A 13,943-nucleotide genomic window follows, 5' to 3' on the forward strand; every position below is an offset into this window, starting at 1 on the left:
GGTAATTTCTGGCACCCTTGGAGTAGTGGGGAAAAGGCATGACCTGGGGAGGCTTGAGGGCCCTCTTTCTCTACCTCTTTCCAATGGTGTTTCTGTGTGTTTTGCCCTTTCAGATGAAAAACATGTTGGATGAAAATATCTGCCTGGATCAGGGACTTGTTTCAGGCAAAACCCCCATCATGTTTTATTGTCACAAATACAGTCTGCAGGTATCTTCCACAATCTCCCCTGCCCCAGGGTGAGTCTGTTGTGGCTCAGCCCCTGGCAACACTTGCCAGATTCAGACTAAGTGTTAGATGATGGGAAGGCAGAAACAGAGCATCCTGAGCAATGGGTAAGGGTGAAATCCAAACCTGTCTTTGTAACTAAGCACTTCGAAGTCCATTCAAAAAATCATACTAGACAGTTCAACTTCGGGTACAGGAATGATAGGTAGAAAGTATGCTCTGTCACATTCGTTCACAATGGTAATATTTTCATTGACAGTTACCTCAGGTTCCACCCTTTTCCCTTCCCCTCACTGTCTCCACCATCCTCCCACCACTCCTGGTATGCCCTGGAAGGTGGGCAGGTGATGCTACCTGTGACTTCTTCTGTAGAGAAGGAAACAGGGGCTAGAGAAGAGAGGCTAAATGGAAGTCGCTCCATAGAATAGAAGAGACCTGGCATCAAGTGGATGGTGCAGCCTGGGGGACTTTTTCCACTGAGAATATTTTCATCCATCTTGTTACTTTGCATGTTTCCCTCACAGGGAACTTCTGGTAGTATGTATGATAGATAAGCATTTCCACCTGACAAATGAAAACACTGAGACACAAAAACAACCCACTTGTCCAAGCTCACCAAGCAAGATAGTATCAGATTAAGAACTGGAAATGTTTCTTGACAAGCCCATAGCTGGAGCTTATGATGACAGCTTCTGAAGTTCAGGTGTGTGCGTGTGTGTGTGCGTGTGTGTGTGTGTGTGTGTTTCAAAGATAATCTCCCTTGTCTATGCAAGTCATGATTGTGTTGGAGCCCTTGTATGGAAGTTCAGGTGTGCGTGTGCGTGTGTGTGTGTGTTTCAAAGATAATCTCCTTTGTCTATGCAAGTCATGATTGTGTTGGAGCCCTTATATGGAATCAAGCAGGCTGGTGCCCCCTCCTTATGCCTGGTCTTCTTCCTAGAGTCAACTGGGCTTTGAGGAGAAGGAAGAGGAGGTGGCTCCTTGTTACCCATGAAAGTTCACTGCTCACTCATAGTGATTGAGTACGTAGGGGACCCAGGAACAGCCTTCATGCCCTCTATAAGGTCAAGGACAGCCCCACTGACTGTATCCATGACAGATTCCTTTGCTCTCTTTTAGAATGTCTACTATCACCTAACTGGAGAGTTCTGTGTGGGACCACTGATTGAGGAGGCACGTACTGATGATCACTGCCTGACAGACCCTGGCAATGGGGAGAAGCCCACTTTAGAGCCATGTTCCAAGGCAGTCCAAAACAGACTGCACATATATTGGGATTTTAAACCGGTGAGTCACATGTTTTTTTAAAGATAAGCATATTCAAATCTAGTCTGTGAGGTTCATATTTGATTTGATAGTGTTTTAGAAGGACTGGCTTTGTAGCAGTGGTAGGGAAAAGACTGGAAATGAAACTGGGCATGGAACGCTGAGTCTGTTGGTGAAGGTGGGTGGGTAAGGGAAGCAATATTGGAATCTGTTATAGTTTAACGGTTAAGAGTTTGGGTTCGGTCCTAGTTCAGTCACCATTAGCAAGTTTCTTACCCTCTCTGATACTCGGTTTCCTCATTTATAAAATGGAGATCACAATATCTACTTTAGGAGCCTGTTGGGAGGATTAAATGAGATAGTGTGTATACAGAATTTAGCATGGTGCCTGCACATAGAAAGTATTCAGTAAATATTAGCCATTATGATTAGTTTTATTATTAATGGTAATCAGAGAATCTGGAGCCCTGGGCTGAAATTTGATAGTATAAAAGCCCTGGGTTTAATTTCAATATCAACTGACTAAGAACAGGGTGGAGGGAATCTGGCAGAATTCACAAGACAATGACATAAGGGATTTGACTGACTACAGCCTACATGTGAGTTTACTGTGTGATGGGGCTACATTAAGCCACATTGGCAGAGATGTGATGTTCTGATGAAGGGAGGCAATGCTCTGTCTGTGATGGTATCTCTGAGCATTTTGGTACTGTGTTAGGTTCAGGGGCTACATTTTAACAGACATGGATCAATCTAACTCATTTACTCCTAATGTAAAGCTAATAACTCTTCTGAAAATCTTCTTTCCAGGAAAACATATATATGCACATATGTGCACAATTTTGCTTACAATTTCAGAGGGTTTTTGGATCCTAGATCAAGTCTTTTTGAACTAGGCACTATCAGTGAGAAGGAGGAGGAGGGTAAGCTGTGTTTCTGCTCTTCACTTCCTGCTCTATATGGAACTACATGTAATTCTATGAAAGGCTATGCTCCCTCTTATCTTAGGCTTTTGTGTACGTATTATTCCCTCTCCTCCCACTTCTTTACTGGGCCAACTACAAAATGTTCCTCTGGCCTCAGACATTGTCTTCTTTGAGCAGCCATCTGTGACTCCACAGGACGAGGATGAGTGATTCGTGCTCTCAGGGCTCTTCCTACAGGTTTTATCTCACGATTATTTCTAAGTACCTCCTCACTTGCTTCTTTTAATCACTAGACTGTGAGCTGGAGGGCAGGGCCTGGGTTTTGTTGTTGTTGTTGTTGTTTTCTCTCTGGCATCTAGCACAGTGCCTGGAACATGACAGGCACTTAATAAATAATTGCAGAGCAAAGGAAAGATTGGCAAATCTGGAGGCACTAGCTTGGAGACATGAGCCTAGAGAAAAGATGATGCTGATTTCATGAGGAAGAGGGATTAGATTTGTTCAGTGTCTGCAGGGGGGCAGAACTGAGACCAGTGACTGGAGATCAAGGAGAGGGAGTTCAACTTAACATAAGGGGAGGACTTTCTAATAGCCTGACAGCTTAAGCTATCCTACAGAATAATGGGCTGCCTAGCAAGGTGGTGAGCTTTCTGTCAATGGCAATCACCAAGCAGACATGTTTGACAGGCAGGTCTAGTGTGCTAAATGTGAGTTTTTGATGTCCTTAACAGTATCTTTTTTGTGTGTGCAGAAAATACTATCACAGGTTTACTTTAGTTTTAAAAATTAATATTAAATTTATTTAAGTTATAAATTAAAGTACTATAGTTTTTCTTAAACTTTTACATTCAGCTTAGAAATCTTATTATTTTATTTAAAAACCCAGCAGGTTTTAACAATCACTTTTTTTTTTCATTTCCAATCTGTATGACTTTTATTCGTTTTGTTTTTCTTGCCATATTACATTAGCTAGAATTTCGAGTACTATGTTGAGTAAGAATGGTGAGAATGGATATCCTTACTTTGTTCCCAAATGCAGGGGGAAAGCATTGAGTCTTTCATCATTGCATATACATTAGCGGTAGATTTTTTGTAGATGCTCCTTATCAAATTGAAGTAATTTATCTGAATTTCTAACTTGCTAAGAAATATTTTTATTGTGAATGTGAGCTGGATTTTGCCAAATGCTTTTCCTTTGTCAATTGATATCATATTTTTTCTTCTTTAGTTTGTTGATATGATGGATTACACTGATTAATTTTCTAATGTTGAAACAACCTTGTGTGCCAGGAATAAATCACACTTAGTCATGGTGTACACTTCTTTTCATAACTTTATTGGATTTGGTTTGCTTGTATGTTGTTGAAGATTTTTGTGTCTAAGTTCATTAGAGGTAATGACCTGCAGCTTTTCTCTTTTCTTTTTTTTCTTTTTGGTACTGTCTTTGGTTTTAGTATAAAGGTAATAAAGGCCTCATAAAGTGAGTTAGGAGGTATTTTCTCTTTCTAATTGATAAAATTTGTCCTATTGACAAAAATTTAGAATAGATCAGTTTCTGAAAGAGGCATTTCTGGAAGAGATTTTCTGGAAGAGATTGTCTTAAATTGGCATTAATCCTTCTTTAAGTGCTTGGTATAATTCTCTAGTGGAACCATATGGGCCTGGAGGTTTCTTTTCCAGGGGCTTTTAAACCAGGAATTAAAATATTTTAAAACCCTTCCGGCCTTGTGTGTACCCCACAAATTCCTGCCTATACTCAAAACTATCAGCACAATCCCCTGAGCCTGAAGCCAAGTTCAGTGAGCCTGGTTTCCACTCTGGAGCACCCAAGCATAGACACTTTGCTCCTTGCACACTTCCTGCATTCAGACCTGCCAGCTTTCTAGGCCTGTGTGCACAGGTGATGTGCCAGCCTGGCAGGCCTTCTTCCTGGAGCTCAAATTGAAAAATTTTTTAATAGTTCAGGGTTATTCAGATCATTTATTTCATGTTGATTGAATTTCAGTGCTTTATGGTTTTTGAGGAATTGGTCCATTTCTTCAAATTTATGAGTATAAAGTTATTTGCAACAGTGAATTAATTAATTTATTTATACAAATGACATTATATTAGTTTCAAGTGTATAACATAATATGCCTAATTTATGCATAAATTGCAAAATGACCACCATAGTAAGTCTAGTTAACATCGATCACCACACATAATTACAAAAACATTTTTTTCTTGTGATGAGAACTTTTAAAATCTACTCTCTTAGCAACTTTATGGGGGACTTTACAATTTAATAAATTCCCTTAAACATTACATACTGTATTTATAAATTTAATACATTGAATTTTCTTTCTTAAGAATGTCAATTATCTGACTTTAAATTAATGATTCTTAAATTCTATTATATGTTTCAGCAGTGTTTGCAATTTGGTAAGACTTCATAAACTTAATTATTCAATTACACATTTTTAAATTGGTAACACAAGGTTAATCTGTAAGATTTTTTTTTTAAACATAGCAGGTACTTAAAAATAGTAACTATACACAGAATCTTTAACAAATTCTATGCGTTTGATTCCTTTAACATCTTTACTTGATCCTAAATCTCCCGGGAATTAAACATACTAGTTATGCTAAAGAAACAATTATAACATCTCAAACATTTTGAGGTTTGCCTTTCCAAGAGAATTTTGGAAAGATCACTTTCTCAGCTGGCTGAAGTTGCTGAGAGAATATAGATTCTGGCTGGGTATGAGGCCTGGAGCTGCAGGACATGCAGGGGAATTTTGCCCACCACTCCAATGTCCAAGCCAGGTCCCTTTTTAGGTGACTGTGTCAAGAAGTCCAGAAGTTGAAGAAGGAGGTGATCATGTAGCTCATGAGTCAATTCATTCTATCTAAGCCTTTCCTATCCACCTTATCTTAGGATCACAGTTCTTTCAGGTAAGAAAGCTGTAGATACAACTTACACATTCATTCCACTAAAAAGCTACCAAAGATAATTTCCAGAATTGAGAGGGAGTTAAGACTAAATAATCCTTTCATCTTCCAATTGCATGATTCATGGTTTGAGTCAACCAGAGGAGGTACGACTTCTGAAAGCCACAAGAGAGATGGCATCAATGACTGAGAAGGGACCCAATTTGAACATCTGGACTTTGAAATGAGGAGCAGAGTTGCGAGTAGAAGCATACTAAAATAATGGAGGGTTGGGGTAAATGTCATCATGCAGAAGTCTTCTGGATTGAGTGACACAAAGAAGAGCTCTGGGAGAGGCAGTGAGAATGAGGAGTCAGGGTTTGAGAAATAAAAAGGAAGAGATACTGTGGGAACGCTGTCACGCTAGTGGGCACAGTTGCAGAAGGCAGTTTAGCTCTCTGCATGAAAAACCCTGACGCTAATCAGCACCCCCAAATTAATTGTGACCCTTTTATGGTGCTTATTCTGTTTTAAGACAGTATTTTAAAAAATAATATAGAATGTGGGTCAAAACTAATATGGAAAATATCTTAATATTTATCATAGCAAAATATTAGGAAAAATTAAATGCCCGACAGTAGGGGAGATTTTTTCCATCCCCTGAATATTGAACTGAATATTATATAGCCATTCAAATTATATCCTCAAAAAGTATATTTTCAAAAATTAATGAAATGGGAAAGTACACGAGATATTAAATCATGATATTAAACTTAAAAAGCAGGATATACAAACTATATATACAATGTTATTCTATTACGAGTACTTCTAATTTTTGAAATATGCTTTCCAAATTAAAAGAAAGAGCACATATTCCTTCTGTGAAAGTGGAAAATAAACAAAACCAAAAATTCCTTAAAAGCTGTCAGACAACACCCCCTAAATAAAAACCAAACCAAATATGTATAAGATCCAGATGAACACAATGTAAAGGAAACCAGAGAAGAAGTGTGAAGAAGGTGCAAAGAATACTTCCAAAGGACATGTCACATGGAAGTGGAGAGAAAATAGAAAAAAAAAAGGGTCACCGACTTTATCTAAAAAATCACAATAAATTAGAACAGCCAAGATTTGTTGAGTACGTATAATGTACAGGCACGATCTAATTTAATCCTTACATAAATCTTACAAGAGAAATATTATCATTAGCTCTACTTTACTTATGAAGTTACTAAGCCACAGAGAGTCAAATAATATAACCAAGGTCACATAGCAGATTAAATGTCCAGATTCAAACACAGAATCTTATCCACTGTTGTTATCGCCTCGTTGCTTGGGAAGTTTGGTTCTGAAAGGGAGGAAAGCACTGAATTTTGGTTAAAAAGGATGGTAGAGTTAAGGATTCTTTTCCCCCTCTAATATCAGGACATTTGGGTATATTTAAAGTCAGTAGAAAAGGAATCTGCCCAGAGGGAGAAACGAAAGAACGATGTTAAACAGGAAGAGTGTTTCTCTGGCATCCACATCAGAGCACAGGGGCTGCTAGCAATAGAGAGAGGCAGGGCAGCTCCTTTGAGACCACCCACAAGCAGTGTCCTGAGGGTCCCTCATGGCACTTGGGGAGGGACTAGACTGGCTGGCAGTGTGATCTTCTCAACAAGGTGAAAAAAAAAGCATTTAGTGTAAGTGAGCATCAAGCACCAAGTGGGGACCAGGGTTAAAGAGTGCTGAAGAGGTCTGGAAGAGTAACCCTAAGGAGTAAGCCAAGTTTTAAGCCAGACTGCTGTAGGCACATTTGTGGTCAGGCCTGCTTGGTTGGTGGACCCTCTCCAGGAGCACCCTGTGGGCTACAAACAGGGCCCACAGAAAGGAGCAGTGGAGGTGACAGGAAGATTTCTAGAACCAGGGGTGCCTGCGTGACTGCCCGCACTGGGGAGGTACACTGGGGAGGTGCACCTCAGAGAAGTCCAGTGTGGGCAGGACAGGCAAGTTTAGGGGAGCAGGGTTGGCGGTGGGGGTTGCATTTTGTGATGGAAAGAGATCAGAGGAAGCAGGGTTTGGACATACTGCTGCAGCCCTGCTCAATGCTGAAATGTTTGGTGGTAGGTTCCAAAGTGGGACGGTGAGATCAGGGTCTCTCACTAGACCTTCAAATGGAGGTTGTTAACTCAGGATGACAGCAGAGGGCAGGGTGGATAAAGCGAAAACAACTTCACCGAGGCACTGAAATAGATTCTGTGAGTGATTCCTGCAAAGAAGTGGAGAGGGGTGTAGGAAATGGGAGGACAAGGAGAAGAGGACAGGACCAGGACAGATGGCACGATGACAGTAGTTGAGCCATAGATATGAGGAAGGAGCTTAGGGGCTGGAGGTGGCACATAGGAACAAAAAGAAGGATAACCCTTCCTCCCCTTCCCCCATTAGAATGGGAAGAGTCAGAGATGTACTAATTTACTGCACATCTTTCATGTCAGGCACAAGATGCTCAATAAATATTAACCAACTAATTTAATTCAATTAATATTAATTTTAACCCTAATATTAACTATAAACCCATTTTACAGATGAGGAAATTGAGACTTAGGCTAGGTAATTTGCCGGAGCCCTCTCCTGTATGTGGTGGAGTAGGGATTTAGCCCAGACTCTTTGGCTCCTAAGCCCATAACATTCCCAGTAGTAAACTTTGGTGAAGCCCCCAGGGCAGAACAGGTAGGAACTGCTCCCCCCCACATCCCCCACAGTGGTAGAGAAAACAAGCTGAGATGCTTGAATGTAGCTTCTGCTCCTTTGGCCACCAAGCTTCACTGAAGAGGGAGGGAGAATCCTGATGGGTTTCATGGGCTCAGGGGTGAAGATGTGGAAAGGAAGGCCAAGTAGAGAAGGACCATGGCTCTCCAAGATGTGTCATGTCTAGACAGTCACACTGCCCTGATGCTTCAACCTCATGAGAGGTGGATGATAACAGAAACCCAGCACAGCCTTGCTTCCTCCTAGATCTGTGGTTAGTCTGCCATGGTACTAGTAGAGAAAGCCCTGGGTGGTCTAACTCTGCCCTTTGCTTCATTTCCCCTCTGGATGAGTGGCAGAAGATTGAGGGACTCTTCAAGCATGTGGCTGAGCACAGCAGGAAGAGCAGAAGCAGGGGAGATGAGGGCATTTTGATACCTTGACTCTGTCTCTTCTCCCATCCAGGAAAAAGCTGTCATGAACAGAGCCACCAAGCGATGTCTGGAGATGAAGAAAGACACTTCCAGCATCTATGAGCCTGTGCTCCAGACCTGTACCACACAAGCGTGGATGATACAGTATACTGTGCAAAACTGGGGGTCAAACTAGCTTCCAGAGATCCTCAGAGAGCCTGGATTTGGGATACCAGTTCTTGCCACTGGAATGGCTTCTACTCCTAATGCTGCTCAAATAGGGAGAGGGTGAGAATAGGAAAGTATGTGTGTATGTTTACTGTGACTTCGGTCTGCAACACACAGGCTAGGGGAGATGAAGTGTATGCGTGTGTGAGGATGTCCAGGCTGCAGATGGGTGAGGAAACTCCCCCAGCTTCCCTTGGAAAGTCATGATATATATCAAATGCCATTATTGGAAACTCCTTGAAATAAGCACCATCATCTGGCTGCTATGTGGGGACAGAACTAGGAGGGTGGAAGTCTATCATTGACTTCTGCCAACACTGTTTAGTCTTCATGCCTGACAACTACTGTTGCCATCTGCCCCACACATCCTCCCCCAGCCCATCTGCTCAGAGACTTCCCAGACAGCCTGGGGGCTGCTCCATGGGAGAGGCTGGGTCATCATCGGGCTGACAGCATGACAATGATTCAGGTGGCACCAGTTCTCTGAAGGTGTGTTGCCCCTGCTGTTCCCCTTTTCTGAACTGTCCTGAAAGATGCAGCAAATAGACAAGTAATCTTTAAAAATTCCTCCGTCATCACTCCAGAGCAGTTTTATTTGGATTACCCAATCTCTCCCATACCAAAGAGATTCTGGAGGCTGAGGGTAGGAGAGAACGTGTCTCCACTAATCCCAACTCTGCACAGTGCATAGAGAATGGTAGAAAAGTCCAAGTCCATCTGAGTCTTTAAGTAGCTTCTAACACTTAATAGACTTGATTACCTTTCCTTCCATTCTCCCCGAAAATTATGGAGAAATTGAGGCTTGAAACAGAGGGGCATCACTTATTGGGACACAAAGAAAGAATTGTAGGCACAGACTTAAAACCAAAGGCACTTACTGCTGTCTGTTGGATAAATCCTTTCCCCTAGTTGGTAAATTGGGAAGATATGTCTAGGGATGCCAATTTTGGCAAGGTCCTGGTGGTTGGTGGGAGTGGGCACCATGATAGGAGAGGAGGTAGGATGTTATATGTATATGTTGTTTTGTGGTCTCACCTTTCAAGGATGTGCAAACTGGTCCCTTCCTTAAGAGCATCACCTTTTCCTTTTAGTTTTATGTCAGTGCTACTTGGGTATGATTCTGGGAATAATTAGGCTTCCTTTAGGCATTAGGCAGACAAGACACTGATAATTTAGTACAGAATTAAATCAGCTAATTTTTTTAAAGTAAGCTTTTAGAAGTGCATAAGTCATAAGTGTACAGCTTGATGAAACTTTCGCAGTGGCCGAATCCATATCCAAGAACTAAAACATTACCTTAGGTAGGATCTTATGATGAAAAAATTAAGGAACAGGATAAATGTTAAGCAAATGTATAACTTGTAGTTTCTTCATAGCAAATTGAAGGGAAAATGCAATTCATAGTAAAGCTTTTTTTTTTTAAAGCTTGTACCCATTAGAAAGATGGGTAAAAAATGGGTAATATCCTTAAACATACGAAAAGATGTTTAATCTCACTCAGAAAAATGCAAATTAAAATGGTACCGAGATAATTTTTCACTTAAATAGGTGAAAATTAAAAAGTATGACAGCACATTCTGTTAGCAAGGTTGTGGGAAACAGGTAGTCTCATATTTTGATGATAGGGATGCAAATTGGTACAACCATTTTGGAGGGATATTTGGCAGTATTTAAAAATACTGTAGGGGCACCTGTGTGGCCCAGTTGGTTAAGTGTCTGAGTCTTGATTTTGGCTCAGGTCATGATCTCAGGGTCCTGAGATCAAGCCTCAGGTCAGGCTCCACTCTCAACAGGGAATCTGCTTGAGATTCTCTTCCTCTCCTTCTGCCCCTGCCCCCGACTCATGTGCATGTGCATGTTCTCTCTCTCAAATAAATAAATAAATCTTAAAAAATACTATATGTGCACTTTCTTTTTTGTGTAACTCTACCTTGAGAAACTCACACCTCCAAAAAATAAGAAAATACTTATGTGTAAATGAATTATTTGCAGTATTGAATTTAATTATAAAATGTTGGAAATGAACTATAATGTTCAAACATCAGCAAGTGGTTGAATATATCCATACAACAGAGTACTATGCAGCTATGGAAAAGAACTAGGAACATTTCTTTGAACTGATATGGAACGTGTTCCAGTGTGAAAAAAAAGAAAATCATATTTATAGTTTGTACTTTTTAGGTAAGAGATAAGGGGGAAATATACATGTATCTGTTCATTTCTGCAAAATGAAACATAAGGATAAACCAGAAACTAATGAGATTGGTTACTTATGGCTGGTATTGGTTGGAAATAGGATGGAAAGGATTGAGGATAGAAACAAGATAGAAGGGATGTGGGGAGAGTGACATTTCTCAAAACATATATTTTTCTGTAATTTAGACTTTTAGAATCATGTTATGTTTCATATGTTCAAAACATAAATACACAAACCCAACAAGGATAAAGGGAAACCCAAAATGGAGTGCAAACAAAAACAAGTGAACCTACCTATGTTTGTGTGTTTAACACACTCATTCTGAGCACACTCAGCATCCAGCATGCAGATCTTTGTTTCTAAATATTTTCCAGTAAAAGGAATTAGGGCTCCTTGGAGAAATAGCTGATTTTAGGGTTGGGGCTTAGACGTTTTCCTGTGCTAGAGAATAAGGAAATGCTCCAAGAGTGATGGGGACATGTCACAACCTATAGCAGCCAGATCCAAGGGGTTCTCACTGGCCAAAACTAGAATAGTTTGAGCATTAAAATAAATAATGCTTTTATTATATAGATTAAAAGCCATAGAAAAAGTAAGAATCCATGAGTTCATACCAGTGAAGGAATGGATGGATAGATGGATGAACGAATGCATGGAGAGAAGGGAAAGCTCTTCCTTAGTGTAGACTGCCAATTAAAAAATGTAGGACGAAATCTGGAATTAGAAAATTATTTGACAACTCATAGTTAAAATTGTTTCAGGCAAGAATCTTAAATGGATATTAAAATTAATGGGTGATGAGAAACAGAATACATACATAGTATCAAAGTAACCCTTCAGAAGATATTTGTTAACTACAAAGGGAAAACTAATTTCATGGTGGAGAAATCTGACAGACACCATCTTAACTAAGTGATCAATGTTAATATCGCCAGTTACAAGACAAATGGATATCACATGACTTCTGATAAGATGCACCCAGAAAATACAACATCATTTCCAATGGTGTTCTTGCCCCCAACACAGGACCTGAATCTATAATTTTTAGGAAACAATTAAACCAAAATCAAGGAATATCCTTCAAAATAAATGGTCTGTCTGCTTCAAAATGTCAAAGTCATAAAAGACAAAGAAAGACTGAAGAACTTCCCCAGACTAAAGGAGACAAAGAGTCTCGACAGCTAAATATAATGTGTGGTCCTGGATGGGAATCTGGGCCTGAGGGGAAATTAGTTTTCCTTTGTTCTAAAGAACAGCAGTAGACAACTGATGAAATTTAAATAAGGTTTTTTGATCAGATAACAGTACTGTATCAATGTTATCTTCCTGATTTTGATCACTGTACTCTGCTTATATAAGAATATAAGAGAATGTCCTTGATTTTACAAAATACTCTATGGATGGATTGGGGGAGGGGCATTATCATTGAGATTATATCTATTATACTATATATAACCTCCTTAGCAAAGAGACCTAGGCAAAAAGTCAACTTTATGACAAGTTAAGAAATGGGTATAGTTTATTTTCCTTCTTTCTCTAACAAATCATGATGGCTAGATCAGGACTTGTCTTTTCCAAGCACCTTGTCAATCTCCTTCCATTTTTAAAGGTTCGTCATTAGCTACTAAATGAGGCTGGTGGCTTCTGCTTCCAATACATTTCCTAGCTGAGGCAAAATTGAAGAAGATGGGCTGTGCTGTTCTATTTTTATAGGTGCTTTGTTCTGGGGCTAGTAGCAGCCCCCAAGTCCTAGTTAGTCTCCCCTCACCAAGCTCCCTATGTCCCCTTCCAGAGAGCTTGCTGGTAGGCCTTCCCATTGGGCCTACAGCACATCTCGATTAGTGTTCCATGTGAGAATTCCTTCCCAGCAGTGCTTGGGAAAGTTCTGCATTTTTTCAAATTTCAAGTTTCAAGAAAAATCAGTTGAAAAATTAGGAAGACAAGAAAGAGCTCTATAATTCTCCTGCAAAAATTAAAGCTTTGTAAGTAACATAGAAGTGTTACTGGTTTGAAGGAACCCACTGTCATCCAATGGAATGCAGGAACAGGAAACACTGAGACACAGAGTCCAAGGTTAAGGGTATATTTTCGGAAACCAGGACAGGAGTGTGCAGAAAAAAAGATGGCCACAGTCTAATCAGTTGGTCACGCATATAGCAATAGCCATGCTGTAAGTGTGTGTGTTGACCTATTTGCCTCTACTGGTGAGGAATTCTTGCAAATAAAAATACATATTAAGTTTTTATGCATAGCATACTTCATACAAATCTTATGAAATTCCAAGGAATAACAAGTTTGGGGAGCAAAATATGGTCTTAAATTGGCAATTTCAACACATGATTTTGACAAGTCTATTAACCTAGTTAACCTCTCATCAGGAGATCCAAATGTTACATTATTTGAATACTACAAATTTCATGTAATCTTGGCTGGTGCTTTCTAGGGTTTGAATATTTGCTATAGACTATCGTTTTTGTAAATATTACTAAGCTTAATATCTCTAATTTAGTAAACAACTTTTAGAAATCCGTAATAGCAAGTAAAGAGTATATCTGATTTTTGATATACTAAAGAATAACTTACGCTTTGGGGGAATTTATGAAAATTACTGAGTTCTGATTTTTTTCCTGAATCCCCAAGATAATGTCTGTTGGGAAATTGTTGGGATTACTACCCTAACATTACTGAAACCTACTGTGGGTGGTCTCTGTCAATTTATTGCTCTGGGTTCTCCATTAAAAATCAATCAAAGGGACTTCTTTCAGGTTTTTTAAATAAAAATTATGTCCTATTATTTTTGCCAGTTTTTTTTAAAATGACTTCATTGAGATATGATTGACATGTAAAAAGCTGTACATATTTAATATATGAAACTCAATGAGTTTGGGGATAAGTATACCCCCATGAAACCATCACCACTATCATGGCCATAGACATATTCATTACTTCCCAAAGTTTCCTCTTGCCCCTTTTATTATTATTGTTATTATTATAACTACTACTACTATTTGTGGTATGCATACTTACCATAAGATTAACCCTCTTAAAA

General features: G+C 39.6%; 1 protein-coding gene across 1 annotated transcript in view; it reads left to right on the forward strand.

Moving 5' to 3' along the window:
* The window catches only part of GALNT8 (polypeptide N-acetylgalactosaminyltransferase 8), a 50,979-nt gene extending 42,314 nt beyond the window's left edge, over positions 1–8,665 (forward strand). The window contains 3 exon segments of the mRNA XM_078074149.1: positions 114–209; positions 1,347–1,514; positions 8,522–8,665. Coding sequence (XP_077930275.1) covers positions 114–209; positions 1,347–1,514; positions 8,522–8,665 — 408 coding nt within the window.
* The last annotated feature ends 5,278 nt before the right edge of the window (positions 8,666–13,943 follow it).

This window comes from Halichoerus grypus, chromosome 6 (assembly GCF_964656455.1).
Source record: "Halichoerus grypus chromosome 6, mHalGry1.hap1.1, whole genome shotgun sequence".
Taxonomy (NCBI): domain Eukaryota; kingdom Metazoa; phylum Chordata; class Mammalia; order Carnivora; family Phocidae; genus Halichoerus; species Halichoerus grypus.